At 33.9% G+C, this 14441-nt stretch overlaps 2 protein-coding genes, 1 long non-coding RNA gene and 1 pseudogene across 9 annotated transcripts; 1 reads left to right on the plus strand and 3 right to left on the minus strand.

Moving 5' to 3' along the window:
• Positions 1–1908: 1908 nt before the first annotated feature.
• On the minus strand, positions 1909–3949 carry LOC148770117 (uncharacterized). The gene is made up of 4 exons (XM_088818993.1): positions 3357–3949; positions 3153–3208; positions 2360–2443; positions 1909–2160 (listed from the first exon to the last, which is right to left on the minus strand). The coding sequence occupies exons 1-4, from the start codon at positions 3694–3696 to the stop codon at positions 1909–1911; spliced, it is 732 nt and encodes a 243-aa protein (XP_088675119.1). The 5' UTR covers positions 3697–3949.
• On the minus strand, positions 2155–3345 carry LOC148770118 (putative pentatricopeptide repeat-containing protein At1g77010, mitochondrial pseudogene; annotated as a pseudogene). The gene is made up of 3 exons (XR_016031554.1): positions 2541–3345; positions 2360–2443; positions 2155–2180 (listed from the first exon to the last, which is right to left on the minus strand). The product of XR_016031554.1 is annotated as a putative pentatricopeptide repeat-containing protein At1g77010, mitochondrial pseudogene (transcript).
• Positions 3950–7068: 3119 nt separating the features above from the next.
• LOC148770119 (uncharacterized) lies at positions 7069–7794 on the plus strand. Its single transcript, XM_088818994.1, has one exon. It carries the CDS (start codon positions 7069–7071, stop codon positions 7792–7794), a length of 726 nt encoding a protein of 241 aa, XP_088675120.1.
• A 746-nt stretch (positions 7795–8540) lies between these two features.
• Positions 8541–11104, minus strand: LOC148770120 (uncharacterized). 6 transcript variants are annotated; one of them, XR_016031818.1, is made up of 5 exons: positions 10946–11103; positions 10447–10495; positions 9279–10322; positions 8801–8913; positions 8541–8700 (listed from the first exon to the last, which is right to left on the minus strand). It is a non-coding gene; the product is annotated as an uncharacterized LOC148770120 (long non-coding RNA). The 6 variants fall into 6 exon arrangements; XR_016031817.1 differs by having other exon boundaries at positions 8541–8913; positions 9279–9403; positions 10015–10322; positions 10946–11101; XR_016031819.1 differs by having other exon boundaries at positions 8541–8913; positions 9279–9403; positions 10010–10322; positions 10946–11101.
• Between the last annotated feature and the right edge of the window lie 3337 nt (positions 11105–14441).

The following is a 14441-nucleotide window of genomic DNA, read 5'->3' on the forward strand; positions in this document are numbered from 1 at the left end:
TCGCGTTGAAGCTTATGATTACCACCAGAACCTATCGAAAAATCTTTCAAATTGGACTACTGCTGAGTAGTTAATAAAGATTGGGTGGCATTTACAACACAACCACAAAATTGACCGGATCCATTTACAACACAGTCGTCCTTTTCAATCCTCTCGACCAATCGACTCCCCAGTAGGTCACTTAGTTCTCTTACCATGACTTACCTTTTTAATCATTGTTGACACTGGTTGCACTTGTATTCCCACCTTATGTATGATCGGACTTGAACGGACTGATCAACACGGTCGTGTCTATAATTGACGATGTGGTCATCTTTGTGCCGGTAGTCGGTTCTTGTCCAATTTGCCAAAAGGGGTTGATTTTTAAAATTGTGGGGACCGAGATTGCTTCTTATTCGATCCAATGGATTGGCGGCCATAATAAAGATGGATTCGAATGAAATAGTGACGACGGGACTTAGTGAGAATATCCTTTGCGAGAATATCCTTTGCAGTTATTGACATAGTTGAAAATGAATTTTTTGACTTCAACCACACTAATATATCAAGATATTTACTGTTTGTGGGACCAAAACAAGTGGTTAAATAACTCAAATCCTTGATTGGAACCGGGGGATATTGACCTAGGGAGCTTTTACGCGCTCATTCAGTAATCAATAGGGAATTAGACTAACCATCGAAAAAAAAAAATATAACACAATATTTAAGTGATTTGTTTAGATTGTAGGAAGCAAATAATAACTTTTGTAGTTATTGTTTTGCTTTATTATGCAAGCACATTTGGCATGTGTTGAACTAGACAAAGTTGCAAGCTCCTTTCAATCCTTTTCTCCTCGACATATACCGAAGAAACGGTAATCAAACGGCACATGAAGTGGCTCGACTTTCATTCAAGAGTCCATGTTCCTTAACAAATCTTCATTTACCAATAAGGGCATCTTTGGTTGGGTGGTTTGGGTAGATAGCTATGGATGGATATGGTATACTGGGACTAAATTGTTGATTCACAGTGACTAATTCATTATTTGGTTGGAGTTATGAGAGAGAAACTACAGTTAAACCTCTATAAATTAATACAGTTGGGACCATCAAGATTTCATTAATTTAGCGAAATATTAAATTACGATAAATTAATAATTATTAATTTATACATTAATTAATAAAGTATTAATTCATGAAAATACTTTTCTTATTATTTTCAATAAATACATTTTTTAAAATTTTTTACGTATATATTATTCATTGTACAATTCGTTCAATGCACTATAGAGCCCGTTTCATGAATGGAAGCTCTTAAAACAGTAATGGTATAGAAGGATTTATGTTGAGTAATGAGAAAACTACACCGAAAATTTTAACCATGTTAAGAAAAGTTAGGGACGAGATTGATGGTCTTGTGAACTTCTACAAGAAACAAGTGAGAATTAAATTATATTATATTAAGCCTTCATAGATAAAATATGCACTGTACCATGTAATTTAAGAATTTTTTCTATGCATTATTAATTTATATATTATAAGGGGCTTCTTAAAATTTCCGAATGTGTATTATCTTATAAATTTAACGAATTATTAATTTAGCACGTTGACCCCGAGTCGGGACCGGGAAAATTTATTATTTAAGCGAGGTTATTAATTTATCGGGTATTAATTTATCGAGGTTCTACTGTAATAATACCTGCAATAATAATATAATGTTTTGTTTCGGTGATACCACTGTTTTCTATGGATTTTTTAGGTAAATTACTGGTTTGCCCCTTTTAATACATTTATTAATTTATTAAGTAATGGATTCTCTCTCTACCAATACATCTCCGTCTTCTTCATTTATATTTGGGTACAATCTTCTGCGGAAAACCCTAATCTTCTGCGATGTCTGTAATTGCGGCAATTTAAAAGATCTTCAATTTAAAAGCCGTTGAGGAATTCGATCAAATAATTATCCCAAAAAAATTGTATGATCGAATTTAAAAGAAAAAAAATTGAATGGAAATTTAAAGTCAGTAAACTGTAAACATACACATGAGAATCAATTACATTCCCGGAAATCTTCATCTTCCGAGTAGAACCAGCATACAATTCCTCCAAGCTACACATGAGCGCGTTCTCCACCGACGTCACCTTCCTGGATCCTCCACCGCCGCCGCCGCCAGGAAATCTCTAGCTCCACCGCCGTTCATCTAAGAGAAGTAGCTCACAATATACCAAATAGAATTATTGATCAAATTCAATTCCTGACGTACATAATAGGTAATCAATCCCACAACACAAACAAGATCAAGAAAACACACACACACAGGCGCACACACACACACACAAAAGAAACCAATTGCAACGATAATGTAACAAGAAAACGAACCTGCTTAAACGAGGCGACGTCCATCCATGAATTATTGAATTCCTCGTCCAACACTTCGACATCTTCCAGGAAATAAAACGAATACTACAAATCGAAGAAAAGAGTCTGTCATTTCATTTCATGCAAATTAAAATTTGAATTCAGAAGGTCGAAGAAAGATAGTGTAGTTTCGATAACTAACCCATTAGAAAATATTCGCTGGTTTTCTTTCTCAGATATTGCACCAGCTTCTTCCGGGATTTTTTCGAACTCTCATCTTTCTCATTAACCGTCTCACTAATGCAGATTCCTTCCAATCTCCAGTAGACGCCATTAAACCCGATAACTGTACAAGAGCACCGGAATTTCGAGGATCGAGCTCGATAATTCTCTTGGCAACTTTCAAAGAAAGCGACTTTTCGCCGTTTTCGATGCAACCTCTCAAAACCGCTGAGCACATAGTTGCATCGGACTGAAAAAAAATCTCATCGATAAGATCAATTGCTTCCTTCAGACAACCCGCTCTAGCAAAAAGATCGATCATGCAAGAGTAGTGTTCAATACCAGGATTGATGCAATACTCGTTTTTCATTATGTAAAACCATTTTTTCCCTACTAATCCACAATGATCGCAAGCCGATAAAACTGCAGTAAAAGTAACTTCATTAGGTGTAACATTCACTCCTCTCATTTCTTGAAACAGAGCCAAAGCTTCGACTCCGAATCCATTTGTAGCGTAACCCACCAACATTGAATTCCATACAACCTCGTTGAATTTCGTCATTTGGTCAAATAATTTATGACCGTTTCTTACGAGACCGCACTTGCAGTAGAAGTCTATAAGTGAAGTTGCTATGATCTGGTCGGAATCTACACCAATGACAGTAGCTCGAGCAATAATCTGTTAGCCGAGTTCGAGCGATGCAATTCCAGCACATACAGTAATTGCACTAGCTAGGCTGTATCTATCCATACTTAAGTCGTTGTCGTTGTTCATTGTGCAAAAGAGTTCTAATACTTCCACAGCATAGCCATTTTGACTCAGATGCTGCTGATGGTTGTTGTAGTGGAAACTCTGGTTCTGGGCACGAGAGTTGGGGGGTGGGGGGGGGGGGGGGGGGGGGGGGGAGTTGGCCCGATTTGAGGCCCTCTTCGCCGTAGAGATCGTAGATCTGGCGCTTCTGAAGGTCGATGAGTACATCGTAGGCTTCGGAAATCTTGAATTTGGCCTCGGCCTCCTGCTTGTTGGTGTTTTTGTCGGGATGCCAAATCATGGCGAGGTGGCGGTAGGCTTTCTTCAAGTCTTCATCGATGGCGATGCGGTTCACTTTCAGGATGTTGTAGTAATCAATCCCCATATCTGTGTTCCGATTCCGATTGTTGAAATTGGGGCTCTTTTTTTTTTCTTAATTCCTATTACGGGAAGTGATTGATTGCAGATGTGAGAGGAGGAGGGCGGTGGTGGTGGGCGGGCCTGCGGTGGTTGAAATTGAGAGTAGTAGAGAAATTGGGTTTGAACAAGGAAGTTGGTGACGAGGTGTGAGATTGGGAAGGAGGAAGAAGGTGGGGTTATTTTTTTAATTTTGTTCATACGAGTTTTTACGTGAAAAAAAACTAGGGCACGATGCAAGAAAGGGGAAGATGAAGATTATAGTATTTATACCTATTAATTTCGTAATTGATGTATTTTCGAAGGATATTTTCGACATTACACATGGGATCACCAAAGGGGATTCAATATGTGTTAATCAGTCAAGCCAATTTTTGTTTGACTAACAATAATTCGAATAGAGTATTAAATGGGTGGGCCCAACAGTCAATGATGGTAACTCAAGCAATCCAAATATTGTACAAAACGGTACAACCCATCCCATCCCTTGTAATACCCCCAACCAAAGAGGTCCTAAGAGAACTTATAATCTCATAAGCTTGCTCTTACGGCTCTAAAGTTGATTATGAATACAAAATTATTTCCTCTCCACAAAAAAAAAAAAAAAAAAAAAAAAGAAGAACACGAGACAAAGTGAAATAATTGTTTTATCAATATTCAATTTAAAACTATATTATTTCTAGTAATCATTAAATTGCTATTAGTCTCTACATATGTAATGATCCCATTTAATTATTTTACTCTGCTTTGATATTTCACAACGGGAGATATTCATACATTGACTCAAGTGAACCCCAATTCGTTCTATGGATGCAATTTATTTGGTGGAAAGTATTTATCGGAAATAATCTCATTTACGGAATATGACGTTGAAATAACAACTCAATAGTTTTTGATATTTGTTTATGTCAATTCTTGGTCATGTGAATTTTATATTTGAAATACTCAAATAAGTTAAGCGGATAAGACTCGAAAGAATACATTATTTAATATATTTATCAATGGTTATATTGTTTGAAGTTACGAATTATCTTTATGTGAGGAGATTTAAAGTAGCGAACAGACGAAGATCAAATGTAATGTTTGTGAACATGGACGCAAGTGTGAAAGTGGAAAATACATAATTATTAATAATTAATTAGATATATTTCATTTATAATTTGAGTTAGTTGAATATTGAAGCCCGACTCGTAGTTTCTAAGTAATTGAGAAAATAAAACCGAAATGCTATTCATAGTGCGGGTTTCACTGCCTGCAGTGGGATTTTCATTTGCAAGTACTCTTGACGATAAAAACTAACAATTCCCTCAAACTCTTTTCGAACTATGGTTTGTGCATGAGCATTTCGTGTTCCCTAACACGAATGGATGGAAGCGTTTCGTGCAAAGAAGCACGAACTAGTGTTTTTTTTTTTTTTAGTTTAGGCTACGAAGCATGAAACCATGCATTTTATGTTCCCTTTTTTCCGTGTGAAACTACGAATTCACTGAATTTTATTTATTTATTTATTTATTTATTTTTCTTTTTCTACGTTATTTTATTTTTAACACTCAAATAAATATAAGAACAACAACAAATTTAAAATGAAATTCTAATACAAAGTAAACTGAAATACATACACAAATATAAATTACAATAAAACTATATTTCGTACACTACACACCAAACTTTAATATACGAACAGTATATACATATTTATAAGACATTGCATAGTATTCATAGCAAAAAATATATATTGCATAGAAAAAGTTAATATCAAACTATAAAATATATATAAAATTAAAATGTAATAGTAAATGGACCAAAATTTTTAACACAATAAAAGCAAAAAGTGGGATAATTACATTTTCCGTCCCTATACTTTACCACTTATTCGATTTCCGTCCCTAAACAAGATGAAGTTACATTATACGTCCCTAAACATGCCATTTTTCTGCTGTTTTAGTCCCTCCGTCCATTTGACTGGTTAGTTTGGACGGAAAACAACACGTGAGTCGCACGTGATACACAAAAGTCACCCCTCCCCCCTTCTCTTTAGTAAACATCTGCATATTCAGAACCAAATCATAAATTTCTCAATTTCTCTTCAAAGCCCTGAACCCCCTTTCGAAATCTCTAATTTCCTCACGAATTTACCTCATAAATCTCCTCAGCAAATCTTGAAAGCAAAATTAGAAACTGTGCGCTTCATTAGGATTAGCTAACTGAGCACCTAAGGTAGCGGATTGAAAGTAGGCTTCTTTCTCTCTTTATCTATCCTAAGTTTACAATCTTGAATCACAAAGTATGGAGTTTTGTTTCTACATTGACGAATCCAGTCAGAAGGACGGGTCAAAAAATTGACTGTAGCTACGGATCAACGTCTTTAGTTACAAGTGAAGCATGGTATTGTAAATGTGAAATTGAGTTGCCATTGATGACCTCATGGAATCCTAGCAACCTTGGGATAAGATATCGTTGTGTCAAAACTACATCAATTGGGCCGGGGTTATGGATTTTCAGTACTTTATGGGGTAAATTTTAATTTTTCACTTTTTGCCTTTTAGTTTATTATTAGTTTTTTGATATTATTTCATACTGTTGCATTTCTTTTGGTTTAGCAGAAAGTTACATGTTGTGGTGTATTCAAATGGTATGATCCTGAAATATGTGATAGAAAGAACATTATCCGTGGGTTTCTGAGAAATGTCAACAAATTGGAAGCAGAATCTGTTAGTTACTAAGGCATGAGGACTTAATTGAAAAGGAGAAGAGTGAGGTCCAGTGAAAGGAACAAAAAAAAAAAGGAAATTGGAGACTTGAATTGCATTGTACAACAAGAGAATGAAGCTGCATGCAGAAAGTTCTATTGGTTTTGTTTGGTTGTTTGATTTACTGTACATGATTGAAACAACAAGTAAAGTTGGATGCATGATTTTGGATTTGGAAAAGGGGCGTAGGAATTTCAAGAAAAAAATAGGGAAAATTATTTTCACGTTCAATATACAGTCGTTTATTAATGAGGAGGGGGTGACAATTGTATCACGTGCGATTCACGTGTTGTTTTCCGTCCAAACTAACCAGCCAAATGGACGGAGGGACTAAAACAACAAAAAAATGGCATGTTTAGGGACATATAATGTAACTTCATCTTGTTTAGGGACGAAAATCGAATAAGTGGTAAAGTATAGGGACAAAAAGTGTAATTATCCCGCAAAAAGTTTACGATTAAAAGGAGTATGATTTATCATCATTTAATTTGTAATATTCATCAATGTAAATATTAATATTATTCATATAATAATCATTTTAGAAAAATTCATGCGTTTATGTCGCGTCTAAGGAAGAATTTGAGATTGCAATGGGAGATTTCAGAAGCAATGGATCGGCAAGAATATCTAATTTCCTAGCTCATCTTCCATACGAAAACTGGGCACATTCGTACTTTGAGGCACGGGGAAATGGGCAGACTACGTCTAATGCAGTCGAGTATTGGAATGCGCAAATTCGGAATTATAGACACCTTCCTATTACTAATTTCATTGTTGCTATTAAGAGTTTGTTGATGGTGCAGATGTGCATAAGCCACGAGGAGGGCGATTCGTGGACAACTGTCATATGCCCGAAGCTTGAAAAAACTGTTGACGATCTTGTCCAGGAAGATAGGCCGTTGACGGTAAAAAAAACATATGAATTTGTGTACTCGATGTACTCGGTGTCGAGTCATGTTGAAGACGTGCACGCTAGAACATATTCCTATAGATGGTGGCAACTTAATGGATATCCGTGTGTGCATGGAGTCGCCATGTTGTTTATGTATAGGAATGATGGTTATTATCACATTGACGAGTATTTTTGTGTCTCGATGTATAAGAACACATACTATGTGCTATTACAACCATTTGGTAATATGGTAGTTGACAGGAAACAAAGGTTGGTGGAGCCTTTAGATTACCGTACGAGACGTGGGAGGCCAAGGATGAAGAGAATTCCTTCGAGAGGAGAGCATATTGTTCGAAACATGAAGTGCGGCCGTTGCAATGAGTATGAGAATCATAACAAGCAGATGTGCACCAATCATATATGATAGAGCCTAGTCGAAGCGGATAGTTTTGAATTTGGTTTGTTGTCTGTCGTTGAAATTCTAGGAAATGCTTTGATATTAGATAATTGGTTTTACGGATTTTTAGTATTTATGGTTTTATGGATCTTCCTTTTGATAATAATTTTTTTTAATGTATGTTATTATTTTTCTGGATGAATTTGTTGCCAACATGGAAACCTTTAATTTGAATTGCTTAGATATTATATATTTGTGTGATAATTAGATTTGTGGTTGGAAATTTGAAATTGAAGAACATCTTTTGGCTGTAAATTTAATAGATACATTAGTCACAAAGTTGTGGGTTGACAATTTAATATGGTTAATCTATTTACTATATTTTTACATTCTAATAGGTTGGTTTATGTTATGAGTCACTACACCAAAATTGACATTTTCTAACACATATATCCGTTAGGCAAATTATTTGTAACAGAGTAAAACCGTTAGAAATACTGCGTTAGAAATTTAATGCCTATAATTTGTAACGGATTTAAACCGTTAGAATAATTAACAAACTGTTAGAAAAATAAATATTTCTAACGGATTGGGTCCGTTAGGAATATCTTTGTAATGGTTTTCTACTTAACACATTTTCATAAATTCCTAACGGATATAGCCGTTAGAAATATTATAAAAAAAAACAAAAAAAAATTAATAAATTCACACAAGATATATCCTATTATTTATATATATATATATATATATATATATATATATATATATATAAATTTAGAAATGAATAGCAATTTACTAAACTTCTCAACAAATTACATAGAAAAATGAACCGAAGTATAAAAAAAAGATATATACAAACCATTATTACAAATCATTCCCTGTCATTCAATACATTAACCGCAAGTACCGCAAGTCCTCAAGACTCGTGTAAATCTATACGAAACAGAGTATACAAACACATTTACATACTAACCAACTCTCAAGAAAAATAAGTTATCCCTTGAACGAGGCCGGGTATTATAGAATCACTAACCATCAAGTTGTTAACGTCACCATCCCATAGTTGATGCCACCAAACACTGTTGCAATAACCCATAGCGGGAGCCGGGATGATCCCCCGAGTTCTGGTATTTAAAGCATTTTGAGCTGAGTCAAATTGACAAGAGAAAGTTATATATATAAATCATAAAATAAAAACACTCATCTCTATTATCAAACTCAAGATAATACTACGTCAAAAAAAAAAAAAAAAAATCGTTACATAAAATATTGGGTTTCGTACCATTCAAATTCAAAACGGAAAGAGGGAGAGAGACAAATTACTCACAAATTTTAAACGCAAAAAAACTTGGTTAAGTATAGCATAAATAGTCAAACTCAAATGAATATATATAATCAGATGAATTTATTGTCAATCAATCACATGGTCTCTTTACTTAATTACTATTCGAGGAAACGAAAAAACTTATGTTGATTTTCAAAATATGTGAGAAATATAAAAATGCAATTACCTGATATTGTAAGATAATGCTAAGTCATTAACCTGTTGATGAAGAATGACTCGAAATCATGTGGATATACTCATCTTCACGAACCGTAAAAGAATTCGAACAGAAAGAACCCCACTACCATATATCTGCATGTTAACATAAGCAAAGAACAAATATGAAGCTATTTTTAAAAATAAGGATCATATCCTTATATCGAAAACGTAAGTAAAATGTTCATCGAGTAATTAAAATCACAACAAAAATAGAGTAACCAAACACACCATTAATCCAAACTTGTTACAACTAATTGATATTATACTATTTGCAAATTTTATCTCATTAATTAACATTACACTACCCGACAATTTCAAAATAGATGATAAAAAAAAAAAATCAACGACTAATTCTTTCTCGATTAACAACACAACAAGATGAGTTCTCCAAAAATGGACAAGGATATAAGTTTTGCAATTAATAGATTTTAGTTTTATAGAATTCAGAACTCTCTTCATTACAAACAACCCCAAGATGTTTCTCCTTACGAGAGAAACTATACATATTGAATTTCACTACAAAAAGTAACACTATGTAAGAGTTCCACTTTCTAATCAATTTTTCAAGCATCAAAATCTATAATATCATAGCCGTTCAAATAATATCGAGATAACCCATGGAGAGAACTTAAACTCTCCTAAATCTAATACCAAAGAAATGAATATGTTTATTTACCAATATAACCATAAGTTACAAACCTTACCCTCCAAAGCAAACCCGAACAACCTCTATCGACAAGCCTCGTCTCTCCAGACCAATGGCAGATTTAAGAAAAACAACAAATGGGCAAATATATTATATTTTTTCTAAATTTATACATCTTGTCCCACACAAAACAAAACAAACAAAAATTAATTTTTATATTGTAACCGACAAAACGAACATGTACCCAAGAAAAAAAATATCCCCTCAGTTTTGTTTGCTACATGGAACATATTTAATAAATGTACCTTAGAGAAATTCATCTTAACATGAATCCGGTTTCTACACCCAAGGCTCTCGACGACCATACTGAAATGACATATGAAAATTTAGCAATTAAATAAGAATAACATATCTAAGGGAAAATAGACATACTAAAACAAAATGAACAAAAGAAACAAATTCAAATTTCAATTTCAGAGATTTACTGCACCACAATGTACTTCAAAGGAGAGCCAAGTGCAGTTGGTTGCTTATAATTTCTGAAAATGCACAATTTAAAGAACATCATGAATAAATGACATATTAGTTTGATTAAGATTAAAAAACCTAAGAATTTCAAATTAGAAGCTAAAACGACATCAAATAATAATTATCTCTGGACTAAAAAGAAAATAAATTTTACTTCCTCGAAAGTAGACGAGGATAATAATTTTGCAATTAACAGAACCCTAAATTGGATTCGGAACCCTAAATAAACATCAATATCCTTAATTTAATTTTGAGAATAAAATCCAATTAGGGTTTCTTCAGTAAAATTCCTAACTTAGAACTGGCGACTGAGAAAGGGGAAACAAGAGAATGGTTGATAAAGGGAGAAACAAGAGAGCGAGAGAGAGAGAGAGAGAGAGAGAGAGAGAGAGAGAGAGAGAGAGAGAGAGAGAGAGAGAGAGAGAGAGAGAGAGAGAGAGAGAGTGGGAGATAGACTTTACCTGAACGAATACACGTACGGTGGCGAATGCGATTAGTAAAGGTCGCCATTAGAAGTGGTTGAGGCGAGAGAACGAAATCGAAGGTTAGAGAGAGAGGAAGTTGTATGTCGACCGGAGAGACGAATATACTGAGAAAATATGAGAAAAAACGAAGAGGGGACCGATAAAATTTAAGGGCATAAATTTAATTCTATTTGTATAATAATAGTAAATTTTATTTACTAAATTGTTATAAAATAGGCTAACGCACTATGACTATTACTAACGCACAACATCCGTTAGAAATATTATTTTAATTATTAAATAGTAATATGAACAACTTATAATCAATTGTAACGGATACATCTTATTTCTAACGGTTATATTCAGTTACAAATTACTAACAGATATATCCGTTAGAAATTAAAAAATAGTGCTGTTAGAAAATGTCCATTTTGGTGTAGTGAGTTTTTTTAATTAATTTATTGGTTGTAAAGTAAGTGCTTTAAATTTCTCAGATTTGTGGTTTGCCTTTTTTGATATAAATATATATGTATGGTTACTCTCTGTTTAATACTTTTACAAGCTAATGTGTTGCCACCTTTTATTTTGGATTATGTTTTTGTCTATTTTTTTTGGCCTGTTTCCTTTTACAAATGAAAAATATATTTTTTCATGCATATATTGTTATTCGATAATTATGGTGACTTTCATTTGTTCATTTTGCCATTGTTTTTTTTTATTTAAACTGGTAACTAGAATTTTTTACGTTTACTACAATGCACAGTAGTTCACTATAATCATTGAAGTTTTCTGCAAATTAAATCCATAGTTGCATCGAATATCGAAGTTCACTATAATATTTAAAATATTAATATACTACAAAGTATAATCTTTGAACTATTAATATATTACATGTTATTTTAGTAAGTTTTATTACAATCCTTAATAGTTCACTATAACATTTGAAGTTTATCAAAAATCATTTTAGTAGTTAACTATGAATCTACAACATATTATTTCAATGGGTTACTACACGCTTTGATATTACTTTACAATATAGTAGTAGTTAACTACATTAATTAAAGTTTGCTACAAATTACATCAATAGAAGATTTACGTTTACTATAATATTGGTAAATTACTATAATATTGGTAGTTCACTATAATAGACTGTAGTTAACTACAAATAATATGCCAGTACTATAGAAATTTGAAGTTCGCAGTAAACTCCAGAAGTGCATGCACATGCAGTCATATTACATAGCTTACTTCAAGTTGTTTACTATTTCACAACACAACCACATAATAATTAAGAGTTAACAGAAGTCCATGAATAATAGCGTACACATTGCCTAATTGTAAACAAAACATCCAAACACATAGTCAATTCATGTACCAAAAAACAAAAACCCAAAAAAAAAAAAATTAATAAAAGTCCGAAAAATTAAAATGAGGCTAGTCATCGCTAAGTTTCATGCGTTTGTTTCTGTAGTCTTTACCATTCCCCAACTCCAACAATAGCTGAACCAAATCACTACGCATGTCTTTTATCTCTTTTGCGGCAGTGGCTTTTTTTTTTTTTTTTTTTTTTTTTTTTTTTTTGTATTTGCTCCTTCATGAAGTATATCTTGATGATATAGAGCACTACAAAAGCACAATCCCCAAACTCGCTTACTTGCTGCGGTGTTTCATCAATTTCTTCAATTTCTTCATCATGTGGTATATCAAGAGCATATTTGACAACAGTTTTATTTTTTTTTCCACAAATGCCTTATGAAAAACCAATAATTAAGATATTAAAATTTTAATTTGTGTACAACATTTATGGAGTATACGAAAGGTAATTTTGTTAACTACATACCATTTCTTCGGTGTCATTACAGAATATACATGTTTGCGAGACTTTCGCGGTTGTCAAGAGTTATAAAACCTCCAATACCCTAGTCGTTTGTCAAACACAAGCAGAGTCCAGTGGTTCTTGCTTGTGCTTGTGTTGCCGTTGTGCACACATATCCACAGACGGTATAACCGTTTTCTCGGTGAAAGTTCTCAGACAGGGCTACATTATGTACATGAAAAAAAATTAATTTATGTTTGGTAAGATGCGTACAATAGTCATTAAGACACCGATGATTACCAATAACATGCTAGATAGGACGATGCTTGTCCCTTTCAGATCGTTGGATGTTGCAGTTTTGAAATCCCCATTTTTTTTATACATGCTCAATTTGATGCAATAAGAGTCGATTAACTGTAGATTTTTTTTAATTTACGTAAACACACTTTTTATCATATAAGGTATGTAATTTGAAGTTAGAATATCTCATGTATACACTGCTCCATATAGAGCAGTTCTCGATGAGGACAAATAGGTCTTTTGATAAGACTGGTTAGTTGCTATCTGGCGGCCTCTAAATTATTGTACTGCGCATATTTGCAATTGTGTGACACTCTCAAAAAACTAAAATATATAACAAATGTTCACTATCATAATTTTATATGTAGTTTGCTAATTACTGTTTACTTAAACTAGAGCGTAATATTTTTGTAATTCCAGAATATGCACAACAAAGGAGGAAACTTAGCATAATATAGTGAATTTACAGTAAATTATGGAGTTTTAAAAAAAATATAGTTGGTACTTACTCAACGACTCCCCTTTGAGTTGCTAAAGCATCGATCATGTCTCTGTCTTCAAATGAAACATCCTTGTAGGCGTGCTTCTTGTATGCATCCCCTTTTTTTGGAATTGCTTTGAGGGTGGAAGGTGTAACATCTTATTTTTTGATCTTGTCCTTGCAAAAATAACCGAATTAGGGTCCCTCAATGGCCTCTTTGAACTTGGATCCTCGTCTATGAAGTCATCGTCTGACTCGTTAAGAATTGTAATTGTCTCCGGACGATTTTCAAGTGTTGTGGTGAGCTCTTTAACTGTGTGCTCTTGTTCTGAAATCTTGCTGGTGTATGTCAGTTCTTGTTTCTGCATCACTTGGACAGTTGATTCTAGCTCCATTGTTCTGAGATTGGCTAGAGGTATATTTGTAAGTGGTATATCATTCACGATGTGTTGAGTTGGTGTTAGGACAACGAAGGACGGCGAATCGTCCTTGCTTGGGAACATGGTAGTGTTTCCACTTGCACAGGTAGGAGGCTGTCTATGCAACTGCGAAAGTTATTCTTCGAGTTTGATGTTAGTTTGACACAGAGTATCACACAAATTTTGAGCACATCCATAATAACTCGAAGTTATTCTGTAGCAGTGTTTCCGATTAATGAGAGCTCATTATCGGCTTGAACCTTTGTAAGTTTAGTTTGCATATCCAAATTCCGTTGTCGTCGTCCGTTCTGAACATTAACGTAGGCTTCGTTCAGTTGTTTTGCAAGCTTCCCCTTAAGTGAACAGTTGTGGGGGCGTACGTTTTGCAGGTTTGATAGATGCGCAAGTTACTCCTCCAAAGATGCAGTTTTCGTTTGCATGTTTAAAATCTCGGCTCGTAACCGATATGCTTGAGCC

The sequence above is a fragment of the Erythranthe guttata genome, chromosome 6, assembly GCF_056151865.1.
Source record: "Erythranthe guttata isolate IM_541 chromosome 6, IM_541, whole genome shotgun sequence".
NCBI classification, from domain to species: domain Eukaryota; kingdom Viridiplantae; phylum Streptophyta; class Magnoliopsida; order Lamiales; family Phrymaceae; genus Erythranthe; species Erythranthe guttata.